Below are 17,680 nucleotides of genomic sequence, written 5' to 3' on the forward strand. Positions count from 1 at the left end.
CATAGCATCTAATCAGAAATTAATAATAATCATCTACTGCACTACAGATTTTCTAACACAGCTAACAACCACCTCTGGTCACACAGCAATCATATCTTACTCATTTAGGATCTGTTGTACCTAGACCCCCTCCAAACTAGGGATTTTTTGGTAGAGTTAGGAGGCAGTCTAAGGTAGCCATATGCTTTCACTCTTTTTTTTAGCACACCTGCTTCCTCCAAAACTGTTTGGAGAGAGAAATATGCTGGGGGGTTAAAACCAGCCTGATCTTTGGAAGCTACATGCCCACTGCCACTTTCATTCTTTTAAATAAAGGCAGGAAACTCACATTTTCTGTTAACCCACATCTGCAGCCTGTTGAGTCAACAACTAACAGAACTGACAGACTTCAGGCTGCAGATTAAGACAAAAGGACAGACCTGGGAAATCATCAGAATCCTAGGACAAACGACGTGAACTCCAACAGTTACAGCGTTTGACAACAAACGTGGCAGGCAGGGGCTCTTACCATGGGTCATGTTCTCCAAGTGTTTCCATAGTTGTGAAGAGCTCTATACAGTCTCTCAGGGCCACCACAGCCGCCTTCTTTTGGGTTTGCAACATGCTTTCATGTTTTTCAAATGCCTAGTGAAGGAGATGCATGGCTTTATTATGTCCCACATCCTTGACATCACAAAAAGGGTCATGCTCACCTCCATCATGCTGCCCGTTTCTACCCCCTCCTTCCCCACCTCGACAATCATCTCATGCTTCCAGCCACTCCTCTCTTGTGTTAGAGAGTCAGTAACAGAAAGGACATTTGTCCTTACTTTCTACTTGGGTTTAGAAATTTAGTTTCAGGTTTCTTTGGAGTTTTGTTTGGGGATTTGTTTGTTGAGTAGACGAAGAACTAGACTACTCAGCTTTGAAATTAAAGCATCTGTTTTTCAGAACACATTGGAAACAGATGAGCAACTGCTGATCTACAGATCTTATTCATAACAGACTGAGTAAATACATCTCACCCTGGTGACTCCAGCACCATTTGCTGTGATCTTTTAAGTACCATGAAAGTCTACAAAGATTACTTATAAAAAATACACATCACAACCTGTGCCTCCTGTACATCAAAAAGTAGCCTCCGTGTGTTGGAATCCCAGTCGACGGCAAGAGCAGAGAAAGCTACAAGAAAGAAGAAATGTTTATGGCAAAGGTGCAAGGAGAAGGAAGGAAAAAACAAATTAAAAGTAAGAAAATAATTACCATTCAGTTTTAGGACTTTTCCTTCTACAATGGAGCTTATCTCAGAAGTCCCAGAGGAATTCACCAGGCTAAAGGTAAAATGTTGCTTCTTGCAAGGCTGCATCTCTCTTACTGACTCAATCTGCATACAACCCTCAGAGTGGCAGGGATCAACTTCAGTCACCTTTTCCCTGCCTTCCTGCACACCATCCTGATGCTCCATCTCTTCAATGTCACCTTGAAAAATTTAAAAGAAGCACAATAACAGAGAGCTTCAGAGAAAGTCTAGACTGATGCCTCACATGGACAGCTGTTTGCATGAGCCTGTAATGACACACAGCGATTGCTCAGAAAGTAACGAAAAGGCATGCAGGAAAAACCAATCTGTGCCCGCTAACTGTTACAGCTGAAGGCGGAGTTTCACCAGGTAATGTGCAGGGTTTTATCAGACATGACAGAGATGTTAACAATCACACCAAGAGAGAATCAGCAGGGTTGCAGTTGGGAATCTGTAAGCCTCCAGGAACATCACTCCCATTCTTTGGGGAAAATGGGCAGACCTTCCCCCCATTTAAAATCTCCAATTTCACTTGCTCCAGTTGTTACTCTCACAGCAGCACAAGTGAATCATTTCCAAGAGGAAAGCGAAATATGCACTTGCCATCAGCACTAAAAGCCTCCTTGAAGCATCCAACCTAGGAATGTGATGCTAAGGTGCATGAACAGAAAAACACCCTTTTCGCTTTATTTCCCCAGAACTTGTTTTTGTGACCCACCAGGCCAGTTTCCAATGCCAAAAAGGCGTATTAGGAAAGGAGATGCCTCTGGATGGAAGCACCTGAACATCTAACAGGGAAACAAGAATTTCAAAACTAATCAAGACAAATGCACACCACACCCTGCTCTACTGCTGCTACTTAGGCACTTCTGATTTCCTTTCCCTGATCTCCCTTGGAAAGGAAATGGTTCACTAGAATTCTCACCACACCATGCAGTAGTGTAACTTCGTGACTGTGAAAGAACAATCTGCTAGACCTTAAGCCAAATACACATGGCACAAATCAAATGCTAATAAAAAGCTTTAAGTGCTGAAAAGCTTCCAGCAGATTTCGAGAGGACTTTACCTTCAACCACACCACTGGAGCCATTGCAGGTTCCTTTGTCTTGGCAGGGTGTAGAGGATTCTTCTGCCAAAGGGAGTTTCACATAGCGGCTAGCAAGAGGGGAGATGTTTATCACACAGTCATACTGCAGCCATACACCAACACGACAGCGCTCCGCACCATCAGCAGCTCTTTCTGTCCCAACTCCCTCAGCAAACCACAGCCCATCCTGCACAGCACCAGCTACAGGCCAGGAGCTCTCCGAATGAGACAAACAACAACAATTTGTCAAGTCTCTGTTTTTCTGCGCTCGTTCCAGGTTTCATTGCCAGCAGATATAAAATGCAAAAATAAATAATGGTGGTCCCACCTGAGAGCCCTGAAAACACAGCCTGAGTTTGGTTCTGCTGCACAACACCAAGCACACTGCTTCCCCCATGACTGCCACTTACCACACAGCCCGCTTTTGCGGAGCCCCAAAAGCCAAGACCTTGGTATGTCTCTCGGGCCTCTCGACACTTCATGCAACAAATCCTGGCTTACACTGGGGGATGCACCCTCAGGTGGGGTTTGGGGTCTTTCTGGGTTTACTTTGGTTCCTTCCTTGTCACTATGTTTCCTTTTGTGCACACTCACTGTTCTCTATTTAAACTCTCCACTACTTTTGCAATCAGTTTGTCTGAGTCGTTATTTCTGCGCGTGGTGGGGAGGGGGTTTGCCCCAACCCATTACACCCACACGACGCAGAAGTTCCTCCTGCTCACAAGGATGCAGCAATCCCACTACAGTAAATCTGAGTAAGCAGCCACTGGGACTTTGCATAGACTACAGAGGTACAGACACAACTCACCTGATCTGCTCCAAAACCACACTGTACAAGTGCTCCACGGTGAGTTTGTGTTTGGGCACAGATATCAAGAGTGGTTGACCGAAGAGGACAGTGCCTGCGGTGTTGCTGTATTGCCTCACTGTCTTTTCCCGGAAGTAAACACAGAGAGTCACATCCTCTGAGCCATCCTCTCTTGTCTTGCGAACTTCATACCTGTTTGAAAGACAGGTGTTTCCACAGGTTATTTCCACTGCCAAGAAGCACAGCAGCTAGAACCATTATGAGCTCAGTCCAACAAGTCTCTCCACCAGGTCCTCAGAAGGACAAAAAGGGTTGTACTCTGTCTTCACGCTACAGAGTGGTTTTCTGAACGTGTCCCATGGCTCACAATGTACCATCTGCCAAGCTAAGGAAAAGCAAAATGGCACAGGATACATCCCTACTGCCACTCACCTCTCAAGATACTACCCTGACAACTATGTGTTGCTTCAATCAGATCACAGCATCAGTGAAAAATTACTAAACACACTTTGAAATCCCTCTGACAGCGTTTGTTTCCTCTGGAGAAAAATTCTCTTGATACCTTGGGTCTTGGATTCTCCCAACCTCCTGTACAGTTAATAGCCATCACTCTTATCAGCCAATGTTTCAGAAAACCAAGAGTTTGGAAACATCTGCTTCACAGAAATATCCAAAGACAGTAAAAAAAAGAAACCACATTCTGGAAAAAAAGAAATCAAACAGCTCTGGAGAACAGTGAGGAGAATGAGACAGCTTGTGCTACTGGATGAAACAGCAAATGAGGTATTTGCAGATGTCAGAGTCCAACACGACTACATTGTTTGCTCCAGGACTATTCATTACAGAAGATTCATTTTCAGGAATATCAAGTCACACTGCTCTGTAATTTGGTGAGCCAACTGTCCCAGACTTATCTTAAAACTGAAAGATTTTTTTCAAAAGATGCCACTATGCATAACAATGAGGACCACAAACTTCTCTTGCATGAGAAAGACACTGCCCTTCTCTCAAGGGCCATGAAACTTTTCATCATTCCTGTGTTCAAAATGCCCTTGCAGAGCAGGAAAGAAAACCAATTTCAGAATTGCATTTCTCCTCCATCTTACTTAAGCCAAAAGGGACTCCAGCTTGGGATTTGCACTGAATCAGTAGCATACATGAGAAAAATTATCCTTCCAAAATCCCAGCCCAGCCCACCAAGAATGTGAGAGAACAGTTAGCATAACACAGTCCAATGCAAATGGCTGTTGAGGTTTTCTAAGCTGTCAGTGCTATTCAGCTGGACATCAGCACTGGCTACAGTCCACACCTTCAAGTTTCCTGAGAAACAGCACCACAGAGAGGTGAATTATTTCACTTCACACTGCATAAATAACCAATGACCACATGCAGTTACAGAATAACATCTACACTTATCTCTAGGTCACATAAGACCCCTTTTAGCTGGCCTCATACAACACAGATCAGTTCATGACATGCACGTGTTCCTCCACATTCTTTGACAGTCTCTCAGACCACCTGCCCTGTGCTCTGCCAGCAGCAGTTAATGCAACCCCACTGTGGTGGTGAGAGAAAGTTCAGTTCTCCCCCCCACATAAAGAAACCACAGCTAACTCAGTCGGAGAAGCAGTAAATGGATAAGCTATATTTACAAGCAGGATGAGATGCAGTGAATATATACACAATATACAGTGTTTACAATATATACAGAAATATACAGCAAAGAACATAAACACTGAAAACCTTTCCCTCCTCCAAGGAGTGGGGTTCTCCCCCCAACTATACCCCTTTCTGCCCCCTCCTCCCTTTTTTCCCAAAAAGGGTTAGAGAGAGAAAAGGTAATTATTAAGGAGGAAATTCTGTTAGCTCAAAGCACATGCAAGAATTAGTTTCTTGTCTGGTTAGCTCAGTTAGTTCAAGGTCAGCTCCGTCCAGCACAGAGGAAAGACAGCAGCTGCTCAGGCAGACTGGAACAGAGAGACAGACTGAACTGACTGAGATTCAAACTGAAGTAAAGCTAAAATTTAAAGTTGCATTCTACCAATCTACCAATGAAATTCGTTTAGACTTATCTTTGTTTTCATTATTACACCAAAACATTCAGCCAGAGTGCTCCAGTAACTGTCTGTTTCTTACAGGCACAGCCTCAAATGGTCACACCCATTTACACTCCACCTGTAGTCCTGCCTATGCGACGGAACAGATAGGACAGAAAGAAAAAGCTTAGCACTACTCTCACACAAGTGAAAAAAGCTCAGTACTATTCATGCACAAATGTCATTCATCACTAACAGCCAGCATGTTGCACCCCCTGTAAGACTGCAAAAGAATGTCTCACACACTGCTCACTGAGATATAACCAATTTGTGCCCCTCTACTCACTCCACCTCAGAACAGCTTTTGCATGCTAGTATTAGAGGAAGACATCGCAAAATGAAGAGGTCTCGTTTTCTGAATCCCTTGAGCACCAGCCATCCCCCATTACCAAAAAACAAACCCCAAACCACACACACAAAACCCCACAAACAACAAAATAGAACCAAGCAAAGAACAAAAAGAACCACAAAACAAAATTCAATTAAAACCAAAAGATAAAATACTTTTTGGTCTAAGGAAGGCTACAGAGCCAATACTGCAATTCCGCATCTTACAACTTCACCAAAAATAACAGAAAATAAAGATGATGCTACACCAGACAACATAGTTTTAGAAGTCAGAGTCATTAGCTCAGCTGCTTCCACACTGCTGAATACTGGCTGGTTGCCTTTACAATTCACAACACTGAAATTTGTCTGAAACTTGGTAAGCAAAAGGCTAGGACTTGACCAGTCTTCATCAGCGTCACGAAGGCTTCAGGTGTGTGCTTGTAATTCAGAGAGGAGGCAGTGAACAATGAATTAGGTAGCTTTTGTTCCCTTGCAAACTAAATTTGAACAAGTGCACAGGAGCACGAGCAGCTACAGAAAGACAAGGCAAAGCTATGTGAAAGGGCACTGAAAGCAAAACCTACTCTGAGATAAAGACCAAGCTAATAGCCTTGTTGTACATTATTGAAACTTTCCCTCCCAAGTGCTGGGATGAATGGTCTTAATTCCAGCTCAAAAACACTGTGCAGATCACAAGCCAGTCTACAGCAACAACCAAGAAAAGAAGTACATTTTCTAAGAGAACAGAAGGGTAAAAAAAAAAAATGCTATTGCAGAAGCTGACAAACAGATCCACTTGAACAGGATTAGTACTGCACACCAACCCACAGATGCTGCTGTCAAATTATCATCGGTGCAGACGCTGACAGTAAGAACGGAGGACTGCAAAAGACCTGGGTGAAAATGCTGCACACATTCTGATCTCTTGTAAAAAGTGGAAATATTCCTGATCTGTTTGCTTACCAGAACACAAACAAGCAAACTAGGAGATGGGAAACTGCAAATAAAACTTTTTCACGTTAACAGCTCTTTTGCCCTACAGAAGCTGGTCATGGGAATTCACCAGTCTTACAGAGCAGCAAGATTGAAATGGATGAGGGAATTCAATCAGCAAGATTTTTAGAGAGCTTAAAAAAAACAGAAGCTCATTTTAGCAGGAGCACAAGCCCTCATTTCAAACAAGAAAACACAAGTTTCAGCAAGTGAGAAGAAACTTCCTCATCAGTCTGCTACAAGGTCTTATGCATCTCAAACATTCCCTACGAAACTACTGGACTAGCTAGTTTGCTAACCTAACTCACTCAGGAACTGTTGTAGTCACATCAACAAAGCTGACATTCCTGCAGCCAGTCATGGTTTTTCAAAACCATGAACTCATCTAAGTGTAAGACACAGCATGCTGTAAGAGAAGGCAGAAAACACAGTACATAGGGCAAACTAAACGTATTTTTCTCAGATACGCACACTTTTATAGGTTAAAGGTGACCTGCAAATCAATTTGTGAAACTTTTATCAAGGTAAACAATACATATTATATTTTATGCCCCATTAGCCAGGCTAAGAGAACAGGGGTATCTAGTTTATCCATCAAAAGCTTTTTCTTCTTAGGCCTTAAGAACTAAGAAGAAATACTAAGAGTGATACCCTTGAAATGGGCTGTGGAATTTGTTTTTCAAGTAGTACTTACCTGACCCCTTGTAGGCCGGCTCCAAGCTCCAGCAGGATCCCTGAATGATGTGATATCACCTATATGGTGCATGTGTGGGTGTTACATTGGAGCGGGAGCCGGAGGTCCTAGTGGGGCTGGACTTCACAGAACCTAAGAAAGAGAAATAGTAAGCATTTTGGTTATGTGCTGAATGCTGTCCTCTGCTTAGCCTGGAGAATGAGAGCATTCAGCACAAACACTGAACCAACGTTGCCAAATTGATTTGCAGACCACCTTTACATAAGGACCTTCTGATCAGCTTGCCACAGATCTCCCTGTCCTTTCACAGAAACAACATGCCTCGAGGGAAACGTTTACAACACTGTGAGAAGCAGGCTTAGTCCCGCTGTTCTTTGGCTGCACATCGTGCTAGAGACCTTGTTCAAGCCTTATCCCAAATTCTTCTATTTCTGTAAGCATCAAACCTCTGACACTAAAAATTCACAAATGCTGTATCAGGACTGCACTAGTTCCCAAGCCTGTCCTGATGAGGAAGAGATGAGTGCAAAGCTTTGTGAAAGAACAGGCTTGGGAGAATTCCAGCCCCAAATTCCCCTCCCCTTTCAGGTGACCTGGAGAAGAAAAGGTATAGTTCTATCCTGTTACACAAAAAGGAGCCAGGTTCATTTTGGGATGCATCTGAGTTACTTAAAACTCACATAAATACCAAGAAGCCCGGGAACATTCACATTTCTTCTTTTTGAAGGTTTACTGTGACAGGGCACAACTGGAAAGAAAAGAACCAATGAGCCAGAAACCAAGCTGCTGACAGGGACAATATATCTTAGCTATCCAGGGCAAATTTTATTATTTTTTCCAAATGGCTGTCCAATCAGCTTAAATTCCAAACACCTCCCAAGAGCCAGCATCACCCACCACTTTAGTGGGACATGAAAATTCACAACACATGTCTTTAGATGTCACAGTATCACAGTATAACTAAGGTTGGAAGAGACCCAAAGGATCATCAAGTCCAACCTGTCCCAACAGACCTCCAAGGTGTCCTGCAAAAATCACAGAAGGCTGAACATGTCTTCCCTCCTGATGATGAAAGCAAGAAAATAGTATCACTTTTCCGATCACTGAAATCAAGTTCAATACTGTATCCATCTTGTGTACTGCACTTTCATCAACAGTACAGCCTGAGCTACAGTATCTGTGCCCACAGACTGTGTCCTCTGTCAAGCAAATGTGAGAGAAACAATAAAGCACATTCCAGCTACACTACTCCTACTGCCACATAGTCTGGGAGTTTCTGCTCACTGGCATTTACAGCTAGAGAGAGCATTTAATGGAAATCAATATTCTGCTCAGCAACCAACCAATACAGAGGCCTAAATCTAAAGCTGAGACTTAACAGACATCGGTGTCAAAGGCAAGACAACCATACAAGAAGTACAAGTGGGTTTGAGTTTGGGGTCTGTTTGGGTTTTTTGTTTGTTTAAATCACATCCCTGATGGAGCAGAGATCTCCTACAGACAGTATTAGAGCCTTCCTTGAACTTTGAGGTGAGACTTGTGTTGCTAGCTGGCTCGCACAGAGTCCTCTAAAACCACAAGTATGTCAAACCAACAGGGGCACTGCTGTCACAGGCACACCTAGGTTTGGCTGCAGCTTCCAGCAAACAAGCCTGAAGAAACACTGCAAGAGACTGACCATTTGAATTTTTCAGTCCTGAGACAACTTAAGCTGATGCTAAGAAACGTCCAAAGGTAAGAACTGCCAGTTTCAGGTAACACAAGATGCCAAAGCTTCAGAATCAATGAACTAACTGATTTCTGTTACAGAAGATACCCAGGTGATCACAGGCAGGAAATCTGCTGGACTCTCAGCAAAGTCCTGTTTAGAAGGAAGCAGTGAGATCAAGGAACGAACAAACAATTTGAGGGCAGCTGCTCATGAAATCAGAGCCCAGGGGCTTTGTAGCTCCCCCTGTCACTGAACAGGCATTCTTTGCATTCTCAGGCTTTAGCAACCAACCACAGACAATCACTAACACAACCTTTATTAGCTTCTGCCAGTGGAAGGGAGGAGTACTTTTAAAGTGAGAAAACTGTCACACCAATAAAATGATTTAAGTTCTAGCATGAGGCATGGAAGGCTGATGTCTTCAGTTTAGCACGGCTTCCCTCATAACGCTTGCAGTGTAACTATCAAGAAAGAACAAATGAAAAGACTGTGAACATCCTCAAGTTCAAAGACGAGGCAGCAAAATCCTTCAGGAAAACAGCTCAAAAAATCAACAGGACCCACTGGCAGCTTTGCAATTTTCAAATGCACATTTGGGAGATGTGCAGATGAGAAAACTATTTCTGAATATGCTGTACTGATCCAGCTTTAGTTTTAATTGCTTACGTCTTTGCACTTTGTTTTCTAACCAGTGGAAGAGCCTTTGCATGTACCTCCAGTCACTTATAACAAATAATGAGATGTACACATGACAATTTACCAACAAGGAAGTCTCGTCACTAGGCATTACTGGTGAAGTAAGAACAAATGAGCAATACATAAAAGGGGCTGAATCAATAAAATGTGAATTAGGAAAGAGTTCAAACATGTGAGACAGTGAGTATCATGCTAAATTAAATACAAGAGATACGAATTCCAGTAAACAGCCCTCACTAAATACAATTAACTGATGGTGTCTTCAGTCGTACCCTAGGTTGTGTATTACATGACAACTTTAAATACATCTAAGTTAACATTTTGTACCTAAAAAACATCCTACAAAAGGCACCATGACTACTAAACACCCAGCTCCTGTTTGTTTTACCACCTGGTAACTGACATTTCTCACTTAGCTTTGCTGCACTGCGAGCACACCATCCTGACAAGAGGCAGCTGTCCTATTTGATTTGTAATATAAGTAATGCTATTAAAAACCTCATATTCTCTCTCTTTTTTTTTTTTTTAAAGAATAGAATAGAATTAACCAAGTTGGAAAAGACCTACAAGATCATCAAGTCCAACCCAACACCATCTAATCAAATAAACCATGGCACCAAGTGCCTAATCCAGGCCTCTCAAACACCTCCAGTGATGGCGACTCCACCACCTCCCCGGGCAGCACATTCCAATGGCCAATCTCTCTTTCTGAGAAGAACTTCTTCCTAACATCCAGCCTAAACCTCCCCTGGCACAGCTTGAGACTGTGTCCTCCTGTTCTGTTGGTGGTTGCCTGGCAAAAGAGACCAATCCCCACCTGGCTACAACCTCCCTTCATCTTTTCTGTAGCTTCTGTTCTCCTAGAGTTAAAACTGGTATGGTTTAGTCTTAGTACACAAAGCAATTCACACAAATCTCAGTAAAAATTACATTTGCACACACGGCAGGCAAGCAGCTTCCAGGCAGCTTCTTCCTTTCTCACAAACCAACTGCTATCTTGTCAACCCAACTTAAAGCTTTAGAAAGCCTACTTGGAAGTTTATTTTGTGGCAATATCCAGCATAAATGTAGTGCAAATAAACTTTCGATCAGTTAGCACCATTTATTGAATCTGATTTAGGTCGTTATTGACTTCAGCTGTGACTTAGGGGTGAAAATACTGTCACTGTAAAACATCACAGTTACACTGTCTAATAAAAGGCAGCTGTTCCCCTTCATCAATCAATACAAAGATACTTTTCTTTCCAGAACAGAAGAGAGAAACATTACTCAATGTAACCACTGACAGATCCCACAACTACATCAGCAGTCAGAACAAGCAGATCTTTTCCAAGCAGAACATTTTTGCAGATTATGCAGGCACAGGGAGACAACCTTCCCAGTCATAAGATGCAAGTATTTTCCTGTCACTTCCATCAAGATTTGGCCTTAATGTAAAACTGAAAGGACAAAATGCTTTAGTGAGCACCGACGTCTTCATTGACTCTGGGAACATGAGCAGTTTCTCAACTGCACAGTATTTCAGTTCCATGTTTTTAGTATCAACTGGAAGTTTATTCTTTAAAGACAAAAGATTCTGAAGTGCTCAAATTATTTTTTAGAAATGTTTTCTATTCCTCCATTTAACAAATAGCAAACTATCTGCCTAGAATCTAAGGAGGTAAATTATTTCCTGGAGTATCAGAAACTCTTGAAGCTACCAGCAGCAGCAATCTTAACATACGACCACAAGCTTGTCACATTCTCCAGCATGCATCACACAGCATCTTCAGGAAGCCCTCATCTGTTATCTGTTGATAACTTCTGCCAGAAATGTACCAGCTTCAGGAGCACTTGAGGAGCTTCAGTTTAATCTGCCCCTGCCCCATCCTTGAGCCACTCTCATACACATACCAGGGCAGCTGCATGCAGAGTAACACTACACTCCACCCCAGATAATAGAACTTGTTTTAACACTGCCCTGTATCCTGACCAAAGTTATTATCTAGCTCCACAGTTAAATCAACCCAGCCAAGGCACAGGAACAAATGCTGAGCGCAACTCAACCAGTGCTGAGGATGAGACAAGCTATGTTTTCATGCCCAAACCATAAAAAAGCAGGAAACTAGTTAGGCTAAAAGGAACAAGTTAACCAGAGAGCACAGGAAGAGTCAACAGGGCTGCTCCTGCTCTAGTTTGGGAGAAGAGACTGGAAAAGAAAGCATGCAAAGAAATCAGTTTATCCCTAATGCTGCCAGTTTGCAAGAGTCCATTGAAGCACAAGCCTAACATGGCCAGTCTTAAATCCAAGTTACTGACAATCTTCCAAGTTTCTGCCAGTGCCTGCTGGCACTCACAGCCTGCTCACTTCAGGCTCTACAAAAGGGTAAAAATCTCTAAAGAATCACTCAAACCAACAGTCCAGAAATCCCAAGTAGAAGACACACTCTAGCTGCTTCCCCCTTGTATCAATCTTAATACAGAATTGATGCACTGTCAATCCCTCATTTCATAGCCTCTTCAGCAGCTACAAGAACTCAATAGATGGAAACAGAATTTAAGAGCCTTCATGCTACAACTACCATTTCTTGAATTTTTGCATCAAACCTCAGAACATCTAAGAACAGACTTTTTATAATGCAACAAGGTAAGCTGATTGTCCATGACAGAATTATGCACTTGCCTTTAAATCAGAAGTTTTGCACTTTATGAACAAGTGTTTCTCTGTTGATTTTTGAGAATAACCCTGCTTTCAATAAGAGAACACTGTTTTTTAGCTGTAGGTTAGAACAGTACTTCACAAGTAATTTTCCTGGAAGCATTACCTATGAAAAAGAGCTCCTGTAAGCAGCTTTCTACTAATTCTTGCCCTGGTGCCTGGCTACTTGCTCATGTCCCACAGTGCTGGGAACAGCTTAGAGGGTGTACATGGAAAAACAGGATTAGCAAAACTTCCTCCTGTTACATCTCCTCTTCCTTGGAGGGTTATTTTTAACCCAGGACACTTCACTCATTATGACTGTGACTCACAACATCACCTCATTTACAGTTGTGCCTGCACATAAAAGGAAGTGGTGACTACAGAGGAAAAGAGCTCAAGTTCAGCTAATGCTTGCCTCCACCCTGGAGCAGAGCTGATTCACAGCTGTTTTCTGGGGTGGGATATGCAACATGTTATGCCTGCAGGAAAACAGGGGTTTATTGTAATTACCACTGCAGCATCACGCTTCTTGTTTGTCCAATGTTCTACTAGCTTTGGAGACAGAAAGACAGACTTACGAACTAGCCCTTTACAATACCCTCACAAAACAGATTTCACAGAAGCCAAACGTCCCTCCTAGACATCCTAAGTGGCCACACCTTCAGCCATGATTGAAGAAAACAAGACGATGACAAGAACTTTCAGAAAAACTCAGACATTACATCTCAGCAATAGGGTCACAACTGACAGCATGACAGAAGAGCCCCAGGCCTTGTCACAGCATCCCACTCAGTGAAAGGTACAGTAGCAGGGGTAAGCACAGGACCTCACGCTGGCACAGCTATTTTATAGAAGTGACATCCTTGCTCCGGAACATTCGCACACAAGGAAGACAGGCCTTGTGATGAAGGGCTGAATTTGACCTCATAAGACCCAGGTTTGCAAGCCTCCAAGTTTGTTTTCACACTTCATTTGCAGTAATTTTCATTTCCCAGCTGTAGCAGAGCAACACTATTTTTGCTTGCCTCACCAGATCTCACAAGTGACTGGAGACACCTCTTCCACCAAGCACACAGAAAGTATCAAGCACAATCAAATCCTCTGCTTTGAAGAAGTCCCTCACAATCACAATTAAGATCCAAATAGTGTAATTGCCAGTCAAGAGTCTCACAAGAACCACCACCCAGGGTTAGCTGGGTGCCATTACAACCACGTCAGGTGTGAGGAGCGGCAGAGTACAGCACCTTAGACTTCACACTATCACCAAAACCAGCTCCAAAGTATTGTGCCGATTTGGAACAGTAACCTTGTGCTCGCCTACAAATGCCAGCGAAAGTGCAGCTACAATCCAGACACCTAGAAGGTTTGTAGAAAGTTCCAAACTGCAGAACACAGACCAAACAGAAAGCTCATTATTACCCAGAGCCACGACATCCTTTGCGTTAGGAAAACACCTACACCGCACCGTGCTGATCTGCTACTGAAGTGCAGCATTACCACTCAGTCATGCAAAAGGGTTTACAGGAAGGTTTAGCTTTCCAGAAAGGGAAATTAAAAAACAAACAAACAAACAACAAAAAACACCCCAGGTTTTAAATCCTGAAACCAAAGAGGATGTTTGGCAGCACTCTTCGCGCCATGGCACCTTCCCGCTTTACTCACACAAAGATGTCGTCTTTTGGCATGATAAGATTTAAACCTTCATCCACTTGGAAAATTTTGTGGAACCGATGATTGTACACGTCTGTCACCACCATCTAGAACAGCAAGTGATATTTGCAAAGAGATTATAATAAAAGCTTACATAGATTCAGGCAAACTCAATTCAAGCAACATTTTCTTCCTAGTCTTTTCTGAATCGCAATTTGCAACACACCAACACTCAGCAGCATGGTTTTCTAGAGCAGCACCCTCTCAGCAGCTGATCACAGGTATTTGTTAAGATGGATGCAAAAACCAAAGCAAAATAACATCTGATTTTACAGATACTGAGGTGATGCAATTCCAACAGCTGCACATCACCCTGGTGGAAACAACCAGCACAGATCCCAACATCAGTGGCAACAGACTATGATTTCAGGCATGGATCACTCACATCTATAAATAACTGAAATGAATTCAAGTGCTACATTGGCATCCTGAAGATACCCCCCACTAACTACAAAAACATTCCCTCTGAAAAGCTCACTTGATCCCTTTGTTATTAAAAGGATGTCCAAGAAGAGAATGACCCAAAACAGACACTGAGCCATCTCTCAGTACTGAAAAACTACACTATTGAGGGGTGGAGACTTTCTGCTCCCTCTCTACTGCAGTGGAAATGTTGGAATAAACGTACATTGTTTGATGCACTTTTGTAACCAAAGAACAGCACTCAAACTCCTTAGGCTTTTGTCACTACTCCATCAAATTCAGCTTATTATCCATCTAAAAGCTAAGCCAGCAAAATGCTTCAAGAACAGACATTTATCCAAATCACTGTGCTGCATTTATCCTTACATTCTCTGCAGGAACACCGGAGAGCTTGGAGAGTGATTCACACAGATCTGAGACGGTCCCCATCATCGGCACCACAACCCGGTACTAGAAACAAAGACAACATCCAAGTCATTTTGCATCAAGAGGGGTTGTTGTTTTTTGCTGCTTGAAATCCAGAGGTCTCACCCATTCAAGGTATGTTTCACCTTTACATTTTCCAAGGTAAGAGGAGAGAAACATGCCAGAGCAAACACATTACTTCTTTCAGGGAGCAACACATCACACGGGTAATCTCATCACAGGTAAGCCAGTTCCAAATGACCCATGACCTCAGTCTCACAAATCAAGATTTCACATGTTAATTCAAGTTTTACATTAAAAACCCCTTTCCACTTCATAAATGTTCTTGAGAGTTCCAACTTTAAAAATTAAGAGAAAGGCTCAGATGACTTAAATCTGCATCTTCAAGATGCCTTACCTGGACGGGTCTGCGCTGTGGGTCTGCATACACCAGAGTAACTTCCATAAGACGATCCCTCCTCAAGGGCAGTGGAAGGGTTAAGTAACAGAAAGGATCAAAGGTCACAGATACTTTGGAGCATTTAGGACAAACAAGTGTAGATTTGAAAAGGCCATGAAAAATGTCCACAATGATAGAATCATTTCTCAGCCTATGATTCTCCCAGGCCTCTTTTGCCACCTCCTATATAAAGGAAGGAAAAAAGAGTTAAATGTTATTTCTTGCAAACACTGTCATAGCACAGCAAGCATGGGGATCAAAGACACCTCTGAAACTGAGAGTAACACTCCCCAGCATAACACACTGGGATTTTTTCTTAGTGAAACTAAGACCTTATGTCAGGTCTTAATCCATCTGTTTTAGCTGAGTCATTTGGTCAGGAATTCCTTGGTGCACACAAGAAGCATGAACAGAGCCAAGGGGACAATGACAAGGCTACAGGCTGCACTTCAGGACAGCAAGATATGCTCCATTCTCCTCCATGAATAGAATAGACCAGACCAGGTTGGAAGAGACCTTCAAGATCATCGCCTCCAACCCACCAACCAATCCAACACCACCTAAACAACTAACCCATGGCACCAAGCACCCCATCAAGTCTCCTCCTGAACACCTCCAATGATGGTGACTCCACCACCTCCCCAGGCAGCACATTCCAATGGGCAATCACTCTGTCTGTGTAGAACTTCTTCCTAACATCCAGCCCAAACCTCCCCTGGCACAGCTTGAGACTGTGTCCTCTTGTTCTGGTGCTGGCTGCCTGGGAGAAGAGACCAACCTCCACCTGTCTACAACCTCCCTTCAGGTAGTTGTAGAGAGCAATAAGGTCACCCCTGAGTCTCCAGACTGCGGCCCTCTGCTTTTGAAAGACAACTGCAGTTAACAGGTCTGGAGAAGAACAAAAAAAGATGATTCTTCTTGGAAAATGATGGACCATGTCTCACAAAGAAAGTACCAAAGATGGACCATGTCTCACAAAGAAAGTACCAAAGGAGACAAATTACAATGCCTTGAAGACTTTCACAGAACAATTGATAAAATCCTTGCAACTAAGGGCATCCAGTAACTGGCATGTGTTTATTTCAATCCAACCAGAGGCTCTCCTTAGTAGGCCACTTTTAATTTGGGATACAATACCACATGTATAAAACCTATCTCAAGTGAAGCAAGTGCTATAGACACATCCACTGCAATGCTACTGTTGCTACCCAGGATGCTGAGACGGGAACAGATAATAAAGTCTGACAGTATGGATGCAAGGCAGAAACATCTGCACCTCCTACATCAATGGATAGAAGTACCTATAGAAAATTAAGGCATGTTGGGCATTTTTTACATCCCACAATTATCAGCATTTCTTGGAGAAAAAAAAAAAGTATTAAATATATTACTTGTTGTGGTGTTGCCACATGCATTGCACTATGCATGAAAAAGCAAAAGATATGAAGTTATTGACATTTAAGAGCAAAACCAACCAGTCACATATAAATGATTACAACATCTGGCCTTTAAGGTCTGCTAGAGCATTTTTCTACCTACTTACTACATTCCCTCTGTACTCTGCATTTGCTAGTATGTTGTAGCTGTTTATACTGTGACAGGAGGTAAAAGCCTAATCAGCAGACTGCAAGTTCATTTAGGTAAAGGTATTTCACTATCACATGTCTGAGTTTAATGAGAGCATGGAGTTTGCCAGAAGTGGCAAACTCTGCAGGGGGCTCACTTATCAGTGCTGACTGGAAACAAGAGGACACAAAAGGCAGGAACTACAATGAACAGAATAGACTTTTCTGGTCTCTGTCAGGAAAATGGCACAGAATAATTACTCTTCTCTATTTAGGGAGAATGGGTAACTGGAGCCCAAGGGTGTTTAAACTAAAACTGAAATTAAATAAAATGTAAAGTTGCTTTAATATCAGAGTACCCCTTTCCACTGCTCCAGAAATCAGGAAACTCAAAGTAAGTTAAGGAGATACTCCTAGTTCACCAAACACTATAAATTCCTCAAGATCCAATGTCACAGCCAATTCACCTTTACCAGCACCAGAACAAGAGGACACAGTCTCAAGCTGCACCAGGGATTAAGGTGAGGAGAAAGTTCTTCACAGAAAAAGTAATTTGCCATTGGGATGTGCTGCACAGGGAGGTGATGGAGTCACCGTCCCTGGAGGTGTTCAAAAAAGGATTGAATGTGGCACTTGGAGCCATGGTTTAGTTGTCATGAGGTGTTAGGTAATAGGTTGGACTTGATGATCTCCAAGGTCTTGTCCAATCTGGTTGATTCTATGTTTCTACTTAAGTTTTCTCC

General features: G+C 42.7%; 1 protein-coding gene across 2 annotated transcripts in view; it reads right to left on the reverse strand.

The window, feature by feature from the left end:
• USP4 (ubiquitin specific peptidase 4) overlaps positions 1 to 17,680 on the reverse strand; it is a 44,935-nt gene that overhangs the window by 5,098 nt on the left and 22,157 nt on the right. Inside the window, exons 11-18 of one of the 2 annotated variants that reach the window (XM_054166982.1) lie at positions 15,331 to 15,555; positions 14,874 to 14,957; positions 14,037 to 14,131; positions 3,175 to 3,366; positions 2,346 to 2,434; positions 1,243 to 1,458; positions 1,091 to 1,161; positions 509 to 624 (exon numbers count right to left, since the gene is read on the reverse strand). In XM_054166982.1, coding sequence (XP_054022957.1) covers positions 509 to 624; positions 1,091 to 1,161; positions 1,243 to 1,458; positions 2,346 to 2,434; positions 3,175 to 3,366; positions 14,037 to 14,131; positions 14,874 to 14,957; positions 15,331 to 15,555 — 1,088 coding nt within the window. Of the gene's footprint in view, positions 1 to 508; positions 625 to 1,090; positions 1,162 to 1,242; positions 1,459 to 2,345; positions 2,435 to 3,174; positions 3,367 to 7,287; positions 7,420 to 14,036; positions 14,132 to 14,873; positions 14,958 to 15,330; positions 15,556 to 17,680 lie in introns of those variants that run through there. The other variant, XR_008462537.1, reaches the window with a different exon arrangement.

This window comes from Dryobates pubescens, chromosome 1, assembly GCF_014839835.1.
Source record: "Dryobates pubescens isolate bDryPub1 chromosome 1, bDryPub1.pri, whole genome shotgun sequence".
NCBI classification, from domain to species: Eukaryota; Metazoa; Chordata; class Aves; order Piciformes; family Picidae; genus Dryobates; species Dryobates pubescens.